We start from the raw sequence: 14,247 nt of genomic DNA, 5'->3' as shown, positions 1-14,247 counted from the left end.
AATATTGTCATTATTATCATGATAAGAGTAGGTATAGATAGAGTTTGGCACTATTTGAATTTCTTGTAATTGAAATACAGGTACAATTTACACAATTTAGTATTTGTAATTCAATTGCTTCTTAAAAATGTATTGATAATTGTTATTTCAAATACGTGACGTTGATGTATTTCAAAAACTTATAGATTCAGTAGGTACTTATAAGTAGCAGTACTAATAAAAAGATGACAGTTTTGTTCTTTTTGTGAACAGGGTTGGTGATGATATAGTGGTAGTTTTCTTTAGCAGGTTTTATTAATTTCCCAACAAAAACTTGTTATATTATTGTTAATGATACATTAAAAAATCTGTATATCATCTGTAATCACATAACTTACCACCGGACTGTATTTTGTATTAAAAAAGAATAATTAAAATACTGTATTTTGTAAAGAACTATGATGAACAATATGTTGAGTAATCCAAATGTATAACAATATTCATTAAAATAAAAGAAGAAGAAAGAGAATTATTGTTGTAAAAGTTTAATTTACTTTATAGCAATATTATATAGATTAAGTTTCATCTTTTTTTTGCTTAAAGCGTTTGTAGATCTAATTCGATTTTCTTTTCTTAATTTCTTTTTTCAACTTGTTTCTTCTAAGAGGTATAGTTGAGAACCAGCAATTTATAGTTTGTTTTCCCTTAATTCCAATTAATTTATAGGACATTTTAATTCCTGCATAAAATATTAACGACAAATCGAGATGACTTTTCTGGAAGTTTGATTGTTCAAACTTTTCCCTCTCCCGTACCCCAATACGTCATGTGACGTGAAAAAAACACACTAAAAACATTTTAAAAGTAATTCGACTTTTTTTTAGGAATTTGATACTAATTAACTAACTTTTTTCTAACCTATAATTTAAAGTTAGCTCAGAAAAAAATCGTATTTTTAATAAAATAATTGTTGTTTCCTTAATATTGCCTCAAACTTGTAGCTGAAGACTTTTGAAACGGCTACTCGTGAAAGTTTTGTCGTCAGAAGAGTTTTGTGAACAATTATATAGGTTCGTTATCGATAATATCAATTTTGATACTATAATTACGATTAATTGAAATTCGAATTTTCATTACTCTTGTTAATGTTTTCATTCTTCTTTCAATTCATTTTTGAGAAAAAAGAGTGTTGTAAAGTATAATATAGAATCTAATAAGAGTTTTATGAACAATTATACATGTTCGTTTTCGATAATATTAACTTAATTACAACAATTTCGATATGAAATTAAAATAGTTACGATTTAGGTAGATTAATTGAAATTTGGCTCGTAAGCAAATTAAGTCACAACATCAATGAAATATTCCTTGCTCTATTAAATGTATCAGCATCAATCTTCAGTTAACTACCGCATTTCCCACCTTCTAATGATATCCAGATATATCCGTCATACACGTGTTGCATTTCAGAAAATTAATTAAACTGCTTTAATATCTTACAATATCTTATAAAGGGCTCATATTTATAAGCTGACGAATATTGAGTACCTATAAACTCGCTAGTGTATATGTATCTGATTAAGTTTTGATTAGATTTACCTTTAAGGCTTCTTTATGTATATTATTCTTTTCAATTTATAATTATATAAACGTATAAATGAGTATTTCGAATCTAGAAGAATAAAAAAGAAATTTAGCTTTTTAAGAAACATTGTGCTCGTGAAGGTTTATACATACACTGTATTTTATCACCTACATATTATATTAATAAAGATATCTTTGTTATTCATCTCTATGGTGTGGCATAAAATAACACAATGTATGATTTATTGACTTTACCTACGAAAATTACGGTTTAAAAATGAAAAAGCTAAGAGAATATATTAATTTGAAAATATCTTGGAGTTTTGTAAAATAAAACATATAATTTGTTCAATGACTTTCGTGTTCTATAAGACCTATTATTAGCTCATAATGTAACATCGTTCAAAAAAATCGTAAAATTTAAGTTACTATTCCCATTATTCGTCATATTCAGTTCCCTCTGATCAGAAATGGAACAATTATATGGAATTTTCTTTATTCTTGTTAATGTTTTTCCTCTTTCGATTCATTTTTGAGAAAAATATAATGTTATAAAGAATAATAACGATACGAATATTGCCGTGACTATAATCAGTTTATAAATTTTACATAGCATTTTGAAAAGTATATTTATGCACTTATAAATATTAAGCATAATCAGTTATTTCTCGTGCAGTAGCTGAAAAATAATTTGTTGCTTTAATTTATATTAATAATGGGGTTCTAGTTGAGAAAATGACACATTCTAAAGAATTATACCCCATGGGAGGGTAAATATGCAAATTAGAGACACATTTCATGTGTACACATAAGAAAATATATATGACGGTGATAAAGTTTATATTTTAAAACTTTCCACAGTGCAGGAAAATGTGATAAGTTAAATCTATTTCGATATTGCACATTTAGTAATGGAATTGGTCAAATGATTATTCTAGATCCTATTGTCGAAACGCTGTAGACGATAGTGGCACATAAGGGGTAGAAAAGTTTAATGGACTTACCTCCATCAAATGCCCCCTATACTTGACTATAAAGCTTAATGATCTAAGACGTTTTCTTTTAACTATAAATTAATCGTACATTTTTATTGATATTTTATCCTAAACTGTTCAGATAATATAGTCAAGTGGTTTGGGATCATTGAGTATTAGATATATATTAAGATTATATATCGTTTCCAGTTTAATCTGATTCTGATAGTTATTATGTGACATTTAACAGAATTATATTAACATTAAATCCTATCAGAACGTCTGATATATGTTTAAGGTACCTTGTATAATTGCTAGTATAAGTTCCTTTTATATCGAATCATTAAATAATGAGAATCATCATTACAAATTTCAATATAGTTGGAAAGATAATTATAATGATGATGATGATGATAATGAAATTAATAACAATAGCCGACAAATTCTTTGAACATTTTTATTTTGGTTAATCTATATTCATTTGTTCCAAAATATTGTAAAATAAAGAGAATTTTCTAAAAGGTTTGTTAAATAATTCTTTTTGTAGATTTCAGCTGTGGCTTAGTTTACCCTTCAATGAATATTAAAACATAATTATCAATTTATAGTGGAGGATTACTTCGGAAATGTAAACACTACAAAACTGTTATGGTTTCTAAGCCTAAAATTGATAAATAATTCATTCAATGCTTTTAGGGTCATTATAAGTTTGAAATGGTAGCTAACTAATCCGTTTAATTAAATTAGTAGGTAGGTAGAAAAAATCGAAGCCCTAATAGGATACTACTGATATCGGATGAAACAAAACAACGCAAGAATAACTGGAGATTTAGTATTATTTGAATGTTTAAAAAGGCGGCAAATCTGTGTAAAACCTTCTGGAAACTCGAACAAACTTAAAATTACGTTATTAAAGGTCTGCGAGTTAAATGAAATTAAGTGGAAAGTTCAGAATTTGCCGAGGAAAATGATTTTGTTCATTATATTTTTTGGTGATCGTTTTAAGGAAATATATTACTTATAAATATATCATAATATCGTACTTATTTTTTATACGTTATATCAACAACTTGATAAACCTTTAATACCCATAAAATGTATCATAAATTACTTAATTATATTTAAAAATTCGTTATAATTAGTAAATGGTTATCATACACCTATCAATTATGATTTTACTAAATTTAATAAACAATTTTGTTCATAAAAACATTACCTTTGATAGTTGATTTTTGATAATAAAATTGACATACATGTGTAAATTTTAGGCGAAAAATATGACATGCGTAAAGCATAACTCACCGAGCAATAATGAACATTAATATTAACCAACTCCATAAACAACGCCGTATAGGGTACATTCTCTTATACAATGCATAAATGAGTATAAATATCTAATGATATTGACTATATATCACTTCCATCAATAACCCTCGGTTTGCTTAATGAAATTCCCCATGGAATACTCCTATAAATCTAGATTATGCATTTATTTAACAAATGGTCTACGTTATTTTCACCTGGCAAATAGGATTAGGCATATTAATCGAACACATGGTCAAGGCATGTACGTAGATTGAAAAATTTGAACGACAATCAAACATTGTTACATTGTTTCTTGACAAGTTATCTCTTATTTGCCTGTCCTCTATTTCTCAACGGTTCATCTTTTTTGATTATGATGTTGGGGTTTGCATGACATTTAGGTCGGCATTTAGCGGGAAGGAAACTCGCCTTTGTGTAAGATAATTTTTGTCAACGTACCTTTTTAGTATTATACACAAATTTATGTTATATACCCCCTAAGAAAAAATTAGATCTGATAAATGACTTAATCAAAATTCAACACACAGTATTTAACAACGTCAATACTGATCTTTTTAATTAAAATAAATAGTATCATGAGTTAAAAAAATAGCTGAAGCATGTTAAATCAAATATCTGAATAGGTAAAATAGTATTGATTAGCTCGACAATCCTTTCTAAAATATTCAACATCAAACTGAATTTGCCTCTTAAGCTACACAGTGTATATGAGACCATTAATTTTTAATTGGACTTTATATATGGACACTAGATAGGATTAGAATAAACTAATTATTATTTAAACTTTATTTAATATGTTTATATCAAATATTTTGCCGAATAATAATTATATGGCCGTTTTAATTGTAATCGGTGTTAATATTCATATTTAATATTCTAACCATTATAATCATATATGTCAATTTAGAAGATTTCGTGATAAATTTTATATTAACATTAATTAGAAAAGTTCTATTCGCTAATTAACCAGCTTATGAACTAAATGCAAGTTAAAAATATAAAACCTTCAATATAGCATAAATTACAAAAGTTATATTAGTATGAGGAACACGCAATATGTGGCACAAAATTGAGAGGCATTACAACACGAATAACAATTACACTGTAAAAACAGCCACCAGCTAGCTTTTCCCTAGATAAAAATAAACAACCACTCTGTCTTCGTCTTACACATCATTCTAATAACATTTTTTTTTAAAAGGTATTCCTTTTTAAGAATATAACTTAAATATAATAATAAATATTAAACTATATATTAATATTGTTCGTAACAAATACGTTTCAAATTTTTTAAAATAAAAATTATGACCAAATTAATAATAAAATTCGAAATAATAGTTAATCATAAGGTAACAAATTGCGAAAAGGGTATATATAGAAAATGTCCATCATGTACATACAAATTGTATTTGAAGATTATCGGTTAAATAACACCTAGAATATTAAATGTTAATAATTAATGTGTATGTATATCAAGAATATATATTAAAAAGTACAATATAATGATAGATATTAATAAGACTTACTTGAAGTATCCTGTTTAGACTGGATGTTAGTTGTTGATGTAACTGTTGCAACGCAGTTGATTTGTGTTGAAGCAGTTGGTACAGGCTGGACAGTAGCTGTAACTGTCGTATTCGAAGTTTGCTGAGTTATAATTGGTGGAACAGCCAGTAAAGTTGGTTGATTAACTGGCATAGATGTAGGTACCCATGCAGTTTTGAGTTCCTATAAATTGAATATTTTATTGTTAAGCATCCATCGTTGTTAATTACATTTCATAATATCAGAAGGTGCATTAAAATATTTTAAAACTGTATAGTTTATTGATATTAAAATAAATAGGACATTAAACTCAGTGATATGGTAATAAATTCAAACAGAAAATAGAAAAAACATTATATATATATATATATATATATATATATATATATATATATATATATATATATATATAGACGTTTTAATTATAGGATATATTTATATTAAAATTAATAATAATGGTCCATAATAAAACGCAAATATAACCAGCATTATATTATTTAACACAATTTGTTATACTCGGATAACAAATAAAGGCAGTTTTTAAAAATATTATTCGCAATATTAGTTTTTATATCGAATTAAACCAAATAATATTATTTAACGAAATATCCACATTTTATTATTGATATTAACCAGTTTTATTTTGTTTTCCATTTTTTTTAATTACCCAATTTTACAGCTTTTCGCAATAAAATTTGTTATTAGATCCGCGTGAAATAAATATTATAGTTATAATAATAAACTTTTGAACAACCATTTAATGGCATAAAAGCATAACATTTTTTTATTAAAACATACTCCATTATCAAACTATTATTGTTTGAAACGCAGCATATCTAATAATTTGCTTTATTATTTTGTGGCTTTTTTTGTTATGGTTTTTTTTTGCGATACAAAGATCGAATGGAAAACAAATTTTTTGGTTTTGCGAGTAAAATCTTTTTTGTTGGGTAATAAAATTGAAATGACGTAATAAAACGTGACCTAAAATTGGGTACAAAGGTCGAAATGTTTTTGTTTTGTTTATTTTTAATTTAAAAATGTTATCCAAGTACATAATTCATTCAGGTATTAAAATATAATAAAATAATTGAATCCATATTAAATGTAAATGTCTCTCATTATATTCTCAAAAGGTACATATACGCTGTGCTTTGTTTATTTATTAGTGAGAATGTTCAGATTTTAATTTTCCTCAGGTTTACTTTTATATATTAAAACATTTCATTTTCTTTAAACTATTTACACAAAGAACAACAGCGGTTACTGGCTGGTAAGATAATTAGGATGTAAAGCTGAGGGGCATAAACGTTTTAATTTTTTTTTATTTCCGTTAATGTACAAAGTAATTTTTGTACGTGAATTTATAAAATAATCCAGACTTAAAGAATTAACCGCCTTAAAATTTAATAACATAATCTTATTTTTATCTCGAAGTTGCAAATTGTTATTAAAATACACTAAGCGTAATTATTACGTAATAATGTTTTCAATGTAATGAATAATTCACATTTGGTATTTTTTTGGATGATATTCAAATGAAAAACACTTTTTAGGTTCTATTTAAAAGTGTCACATGAGAATAAACAAAAAACTATCCTCTTGTAATTATGAAAGTAAAGGGTTCATCGTATAATTGAGAATTATGTTTCCATTATAATATGAGGTATAACTATATTTATAAAACTTAAAATAAAACACTAAATATTATAATATTTGAATCATATTTCCAATAGTTTGCTATTTGGTATCTTTTTGACCAATATCCAAATGGAAAACACTTTTTAGGCTCTATTTGAAAGTGTCACTTGAGAATAAACGAAATACTATCCCCTTGTTATTATGAAAGTAAAAGGTTCATCGTATACTTGAGAATTGTGGTTTCATTATAATATGAGATATATCTATATTTATTATACCTAAAATAAAACACTAGATATTATAATTTTAAGTCATATTTCTAATAATTTGCCATCTGGTATATTTTTGGGCAATATCCAAATGGAAAACACTTTTTAGGTTCTATTTGAAAGTGTCAGTTGAGAATAAACAAAAAACTATCCCCTTGTTATTATGAAAATAAAACGTTCATCATATACTTGAGAATTATGTTTACAGTATTATGATAGAGGTATACCAATATTTATAAAACGTAAAATAAAATACCATATATTATTATTTTGAAATAAAGTTTCCAATATAAAAATGGTGCACCACTTTTTTTTGGATGTTTTCCAAATGAAAAACACATTTTTGGTTCTGTTAATAAAACCCCTCTATTGCGTAATAAAATTGAAATGAAGTAATAAAATGGAAGCGCGGGCGAGAGGGGGACTTTTATATTTTCCTTTCCCATTCTTAAATTAGAGATATAAATCAATATTTAAATATGATAAAGATTGAAGTATAATACTAGTAACAGGATAATGAATACTGATGCTGTAAGTGACATGTAAGTCTCCAAAAATATCGTTGTATCTTTATGGGAGAGAAACGTAAGATGAATTGATTACTTCTTGAGGAATATAATAATTTTATTAGCCGCGCAACTTCTATTATTTGCTATAATAGTCGGATTAAGCACATGGCAATATTATAAATGTTTAACTAAAATAACTAAGGTTATTATTTTAAAGATATACAGATTAATTTAATTTATAATTAGTAATTTGTAATTCAGAAACTCTAGAGATAGATTGTGTCATTTTATTTTACTAGGAAAAGTAAACGAAATAACAACATTTTATTATTTGCGAACTAATCCAGTTTTAGAAGCGTCCTATTGTAACAGTTCCATTTTCTACGTATTGAATATAAACAAGTCAAGCGAGAATCAAAATTGGAAGTAAATAAAATGATTTTCGATGAAAAGGGAAACATATATAAAATTGTATCGTGATGTTTATTGAAATAAAACCGATTAAAAATGATAACAATGACCAAAAAATGATAAGATCCGAAGAAGTAGAAATAGCAATTTCCTACGGTTAATTCGGATTCGCTTTCCCTCCTTGTAATTTGCCACTCTAATGGTTTCTGATTTAAGATTGAAATAAAGCATGAATTGTAAATATTAGAAAGCCAACTTTTTGTCGCATAACCGTTGGCTTGTTCATGGGGGAGCAACTCTATTCCTTATTCTAATTATTAATTCAACTTTGCGGGGACTCGAAGGAGAGTGGGGCGAAGGGGGAAGAGGAGGAAGAGGGGGGTGGAGTTGTTCAGGCATTCGCGTTCGTGATTTTCAAAACCGATAGTAATTCGTTATTGTTGCGTAATTTGAGTAAATGTTGGAAGATATTAAATTCACAATGTTCGATGTATAGAAATGGGGTCTTCTGCATTTCCGCAGTGCGAATTTTTGGTCTGAGTCAGACAAACTAGATGTCCTTCAAATTGTCGTGGTTAGAGTCACAAGGTTTAAGGTAAAAAGGCATTGTGCCTTTTGGAATATCCTTTGGAACATTTTCTGTAATAATTGATTTTTAACTAAAATAATTGTTTTTTTAATAAAACTATATGGGTGAATATCAATATCAACATATCTGCTTAAGGCAATTATGGATTGTAACTGAACATTTTTATATTTAAGCTTTATTGGACAAAATTGTTTATATATTATGTCAAAAAACTATAAAGAATTGATTAATAAGACACTAAATGATTATCCAAATTTATATTATCTCCACGGTGTAATTTCGAAGATCTCTAAATATAAAAAATGTTACAATGGTTGACTTGAAACTATCTGATATATTTTTTTGGTAGTATAGTTCTATACATCAAAACATTTTGGATTTTTCGATTGGAACAAGCTAAATAATGTTTAAGGAACTCTCAAACTGTTATGCTCAGTGTCATCTATGAGGGTATTGTGTAAAATTGTGTCTCTTGGTATGTTGTTTGGATAATTTTCTGTAGTAATGGTATTGTTAATGTAAGCTATGTAATAATCATAATAATAACTAATAATAAATAAGCTAATAGTAATTAGAAATAATCAAGAAGACTATATGGATGCAATGTTGGAATTTCTGATACCCAAGTAATTCAGTGTTTTTTTTTTTCGATTTACTCAATTTACATGATTATTTCGACCTACATTCTGTGCGATAGCTGGGTGTGCAAACGCAGCACCAAGGACCTTCACTCATTAGGCTTTAATGTATATCAAATAGTTTAGGGTAACCCTTGTATTTCCACAATGCGGAAGTTGGACAAAAGGACGCTTAAATTAGATATCATTGAAGATATTTTAAAGCCGTAATCCAGAAACATTTCCTTGCAAATATTCTACACGTTGCCCGATAAAGGTTTTCCAGACATTTATAAATTCCTAATTACTGGAATTGGTTTTTGTAGCTGTTTGTGCGGAGGGCTTCGAAAGCTCCCAAACCGAATTATAACTGGAATAAAGGGCCGAAATTGTTTGCCGTGTGTATATTTTTTTTGTTTCCTTTGTACACAAATAATGGCGTTCATTGAGCAAGCACCATATCCATAGCTTTCTTTTTAAAAATATATGCGCCAACCCCAATACGGAACAAAATTAATTTTACTTCGCGAACCTTAACTTTCGATTCCTTTTAAATTAAACATCAAAATTATACTCAGTTAAGGTTTAATCATTTCGACATGATCAAGAATTCGTACGAAATTTTTCAGTTAATCAAACCCGTTTTGTCGATAACAAACAGTTTCTCGAACATCCACAAAGTGTTCTAATATTTCACTAATGAAACAATCAATACCAACCATTCAAACATTTTCTGTCATAATTGTTTTTTTAATAAAACTATATGGGTGAATATCAATATCAACATATCTGCTTAAGGCAATTATGGATTGTAACTGAACATTTTTATATTGAAGCTTTATGGGACAAAACTGTTATGTCAAAAAACTATAAAGAATTGATTAATAAGACACTAAATGTTTATCCAAATTTATATTATCTCCACGGTGTAATTTCGAAGATCTCTAAATATAAAAAATGTTACAATGGTTGACTTGAAACTATCTGAAATATTTTTTTTGGTAGTATAGTTCTATACATCAAAACATTTTGGATTTTTCGATTGGAACAAGCTAAATAATGTTTAAGGAACTCTCAAACTGTTATGCTCAGTGTCATCTATGAGGGTATTGTGTAAAATTGTGTTTCTTGGTATATTGTTTGGATAATTTTCTGTAGTAATGGTATTGTTAATGTAAGCTATGTAATAATCATAATATTAACTAATAATAAATAAGCTAATAGTAATTAGAAATAGTCAAGAAGACTATATGGATGCAATGTTGGAATTTCTGATACCCAAGTAATTCAGTGTTTTTTTTTTCGATTTACTCAATTTACATGATTATTTCGACCTACATTCTGTGCGATAGCTGGGTGTGCAAACGCAGCACCAAGGACCTTCACTCATTAGGCTTTAATGTATATCAAATAGTTTAGGGTAACCCTTGTATTTCCACAATGCGGAAGTTGGACAAAAGGACGCTTAAATTAGATATCATTGAAGATATTTTAAAGTCGTAATCCAGAAACATTTCCTTGCAAATATTCTACACGTTGCCCGATAAAGGTTTTCCAGACATTTATAAATTCCTAATTACTGGAATTGGTTTTTGTAGCTGTTTGTGCGGAGGGCTTCGAAAGCTCCCAAACCGAATTATAACTGGAATAAAGGGCCGAAATTGTTTGCCGTGTGTATATTTTTTTTGTTTCCTTTGTACACAAATAATGGCGTTCAGTGAGCAAGCACCATATCCATAACTTTCTTTTTAAAAATATATGCGCCAACCCCAATACGGAACAAAATTAATTTTACTTCGCGAACCTTAACTTTCGATTCCTTTTAAATTAAACATCAAAATTGTACTCAGTCAAGGTTTAATCATTTCGACATGATCAAGAATTCGTACGAAATTTTTCAGTTAATCAAACCCGTTTTGTCGATAACAAACAGTTTCTCGAACATCCACAAAGTGTTCTAATATTTCACTAATGAAACAATCAATACCAACCATTCAAACATTTTCTGTAATAATTGTTTTTTTAATAAAACTATATGGGTGAATATCAATATCAACATATCTGCTTAAGGCAATTATGGATTGTAACTGAACATTTTTATATTGAAGCTTTATTGGACAAAACTGTTATGTCAAAAAACTATAAAGAATTGATTAATAAGACACTAAATGTTTATCCAAATTTATATTACCTCCACGGTGTAATTTCGAAGATCTCTAAATATAAAAAATGTTACAATGGTTGACTTGAAACTATCTGAAATATTTTTTTTGGTAGTATAGTTCTATACATCAAAACATTTTGGATTTTTCGATTGGAACAAGCTAAATAATGTTTAAGGAACTCTCAAACTGTTATGCTCAGTGTCATCTATGAGGGTATTGTGTAAAATTGTGTCTCTTGGTATATTGTTTGGATAATTTTCTGTAGTAATGGTATTGTTAATGTAAGCTATGTAATAATCATAATAATAACTAACAATAAATAAGCTAATAGTAATTAGAAATAATCAATAAGACTATATGGATGCAATGTTGGAATTTCTGAAACCCAAGTAATTCAGTGTTTTTTTTTTTCGATTTACTCAATTTACATGATTATTTCGACCTACATTTTGTGCGATAGCTGGGTGTGCAAACGCAGCACCAAGGACCTTCACTCATTAGGCTTTAATGTATATCAAATAGTTTAGGGTAACCCTTGTATTTCCACAATGCGGAAGTTGGACAAAAGGACGCTTAAATTAGATATCATTGAAGATATTTTAAAGTCGTAATCCAGAAACATTTCCTTGCAAATATTCTACACGTTGCCCGATAAAGGTTTTCCAGACATTTATAAATTCCTAATTACTGGAATTGGTTTTTGTAGCTGTTTGTGCGGAGGGCTTCGAAAGCTTCCAAACCGAATTATAACTTTAATAAAGGGCCGAAATTGTTTGCCGTGTGTATATATTTTTTTGTTTCCTTTGTACACAAATAATGGCGTTCAGTGAGCAAGCACCATATCCATAACTTTCTTTTTAAAAATATATGCGCCAACCCCAATACGGAACAAAATTAATTTTACTTCGCGAACCTTAACTTTCGATTCCTTTTAAATTAAACATCAAAATTGTACTCAGTCAAGGTTTAATCATTTCGACATGATCAAGAATTCGTACGAAATTTTTCAGTTAATCAAACCCGTTTTGTCGATAACAAACAGTTTCTCGAACATCCACAAAGTGTTCTAATATTTGACTAATGAAACAATCAATGCCAACCATTCAAACTATTTCATTCTCCTTGAACGTTAATATTTAATTATTACATTGTCAGAAATACAAATTTACTAATTTGATTAATTGTTGTATGAATAAATAATATATTATTTGAATATCAATAAACATATTTCTTTATTAATTATTAGAAAACAATACACAATACATACGTTTTGTTTTGAATGCATTTATTGATGTTATCTAAACATGCATTACATTTTTTTAATATGAATAATAAATATTTATGAAAGCCATTTAAAATAAATACATTCATACAACTATATTAATTAATGAGAAGCAGTAAACTTATTAGATATTTATTAAAAACGACAATCTAATATTACGCTAAAAGTTTAAATTCAAGATAAAACGGACTGTTTCTTTTATACGTTAAATATTCGATACGAAAGCTTTCTGAAACTGGAGAAAAATCTGAATAAATGATTTAACTTCAACTTAAAGCTTTGCTTGTCACTCTGTGACAGTCAGATGCTTTGTTTCTTTTGATTATTGAATTCCCAACATACTAAGAAAAAGAAATATGATACTAAGTTATCTACAAGGAATTTCAATATGTTATACGTAACTTTTAAAAATGTCTCGACCTCTTTAATCCTTTTGTTTTCTTTTATGACAGGCCATTTCTAACTCTAAACGGATATATCTGTTACATTTTTCGTTGAAAAAAGCTTTTGGGTAAAATCGGAGAGCTCTATTATAATTTGCTCTATAACAGGAATAGTGTTTCTATTTTGATGAAATGATAACTTTCTATGCGAACTGTCCACCATATTCACCAAATTTAGCGTCCAGTACTTTTCTCTATACTGTATGGCCATCCACGTTTTTAATATATTAGTAAATATTTTGTGAAAAGTGATTTTTTTAGAATGAGACAAATGTAACTGTAACTTTCAAAATATTGTGAATAAAACAATTTATACAGCATTCAATTTTGGATAAAGCTTTACATATGTTGTGTTATTTTCATTGCTATAAGCTTCCTTGAACTAAAATTAGAGTTAAAAGTCTGAAAATGGCCAAAATTCACAACTTTTCTTGCATATATATATGGAAAAACTGCTAAAATATTTTTGAGCTCAGAATAAGTCAATAAGTTGGTAATATATCTATTTTACGATGAAAAAAACTATAAAACCATATATTTTAATGTCAGACTTTAATTTCTCGAGATATTAGTAAATCCTTGTGAAAGGTTATTTTTCTAGCAAAGGATAAATGAAACTGTAACTTTTGAAATATCTAGTACATTGAATTATTTTATATAGCATTAAATTTGGCGTAAAATTTTACATATGTTATGTTAGTTTTATCACTATAAGTCTGCTTGAACCAAAGTTAGACTTAAAAGTCCGAAAATGGCCAAAAATCGCAATTTTTCCTGAGTATATATATGGAAAAAGTGTCAAAACATTTTTTATCTCAGAATAAGTCAATAAATCGGCAATATACCTATTTTACGGTAAAAAAAGCTATAAAAACATTTATTTTAACCTCAGACTTAACGTTTTCGAGATATT

The 14,247-nt window shown here is 27.6% G+C and overlaps 1 protein-coding gene across 3 annotated transcripts in view; it reads right to left on the bottom strand.

The window, feature by feature from the left end:
- The window catches only part of LOC143197483 (cytotoxic granule associated RNA binding protein TIA1), a 70,532-nt gene extending 64,959 nt beyond the window's left edge, over positions 1-5,573 (bottom strand). For all 3 annotated transcript variants that reach the window (XM_076406017.1, XM_076406019.1, XM_076406020.1), the window contains exon 1: positions 5,390-5,573. In XM_076406017.1, the coding sequence (XP_076262132.1) occupies positions 5,390-5,561 (172 nt within the window). In that variant the 5' untranslated portion in view covers positions 5,562-5,573. The remainder of the gene's footprint in view (positions 1-5,389) is intronic.
- Positions 5,574-14,247: the final 8,674 nt, after the last annotated feature.

Source organism: Rhynchophorus ferrugineus, unplaced genomic scaffold, assembly GCF_030347505.1.
Source record: "Rhynchophorus ferrugineus isolate W39M unplaced genomic scaffold, kcgeb_rfMv2 rfM5, whole genome shotgun sequence".
NCBI classification, from domain to species: Eukaryota; Metazoa; Arthropoda; class Insecta; order Coleoptera; family Curculionidae; genus Rhynchophorus; species Rhynchophorus ferrugineus.
This window is presented reverse-complemented; position numbering and strand designations above follow the sequence as displayed.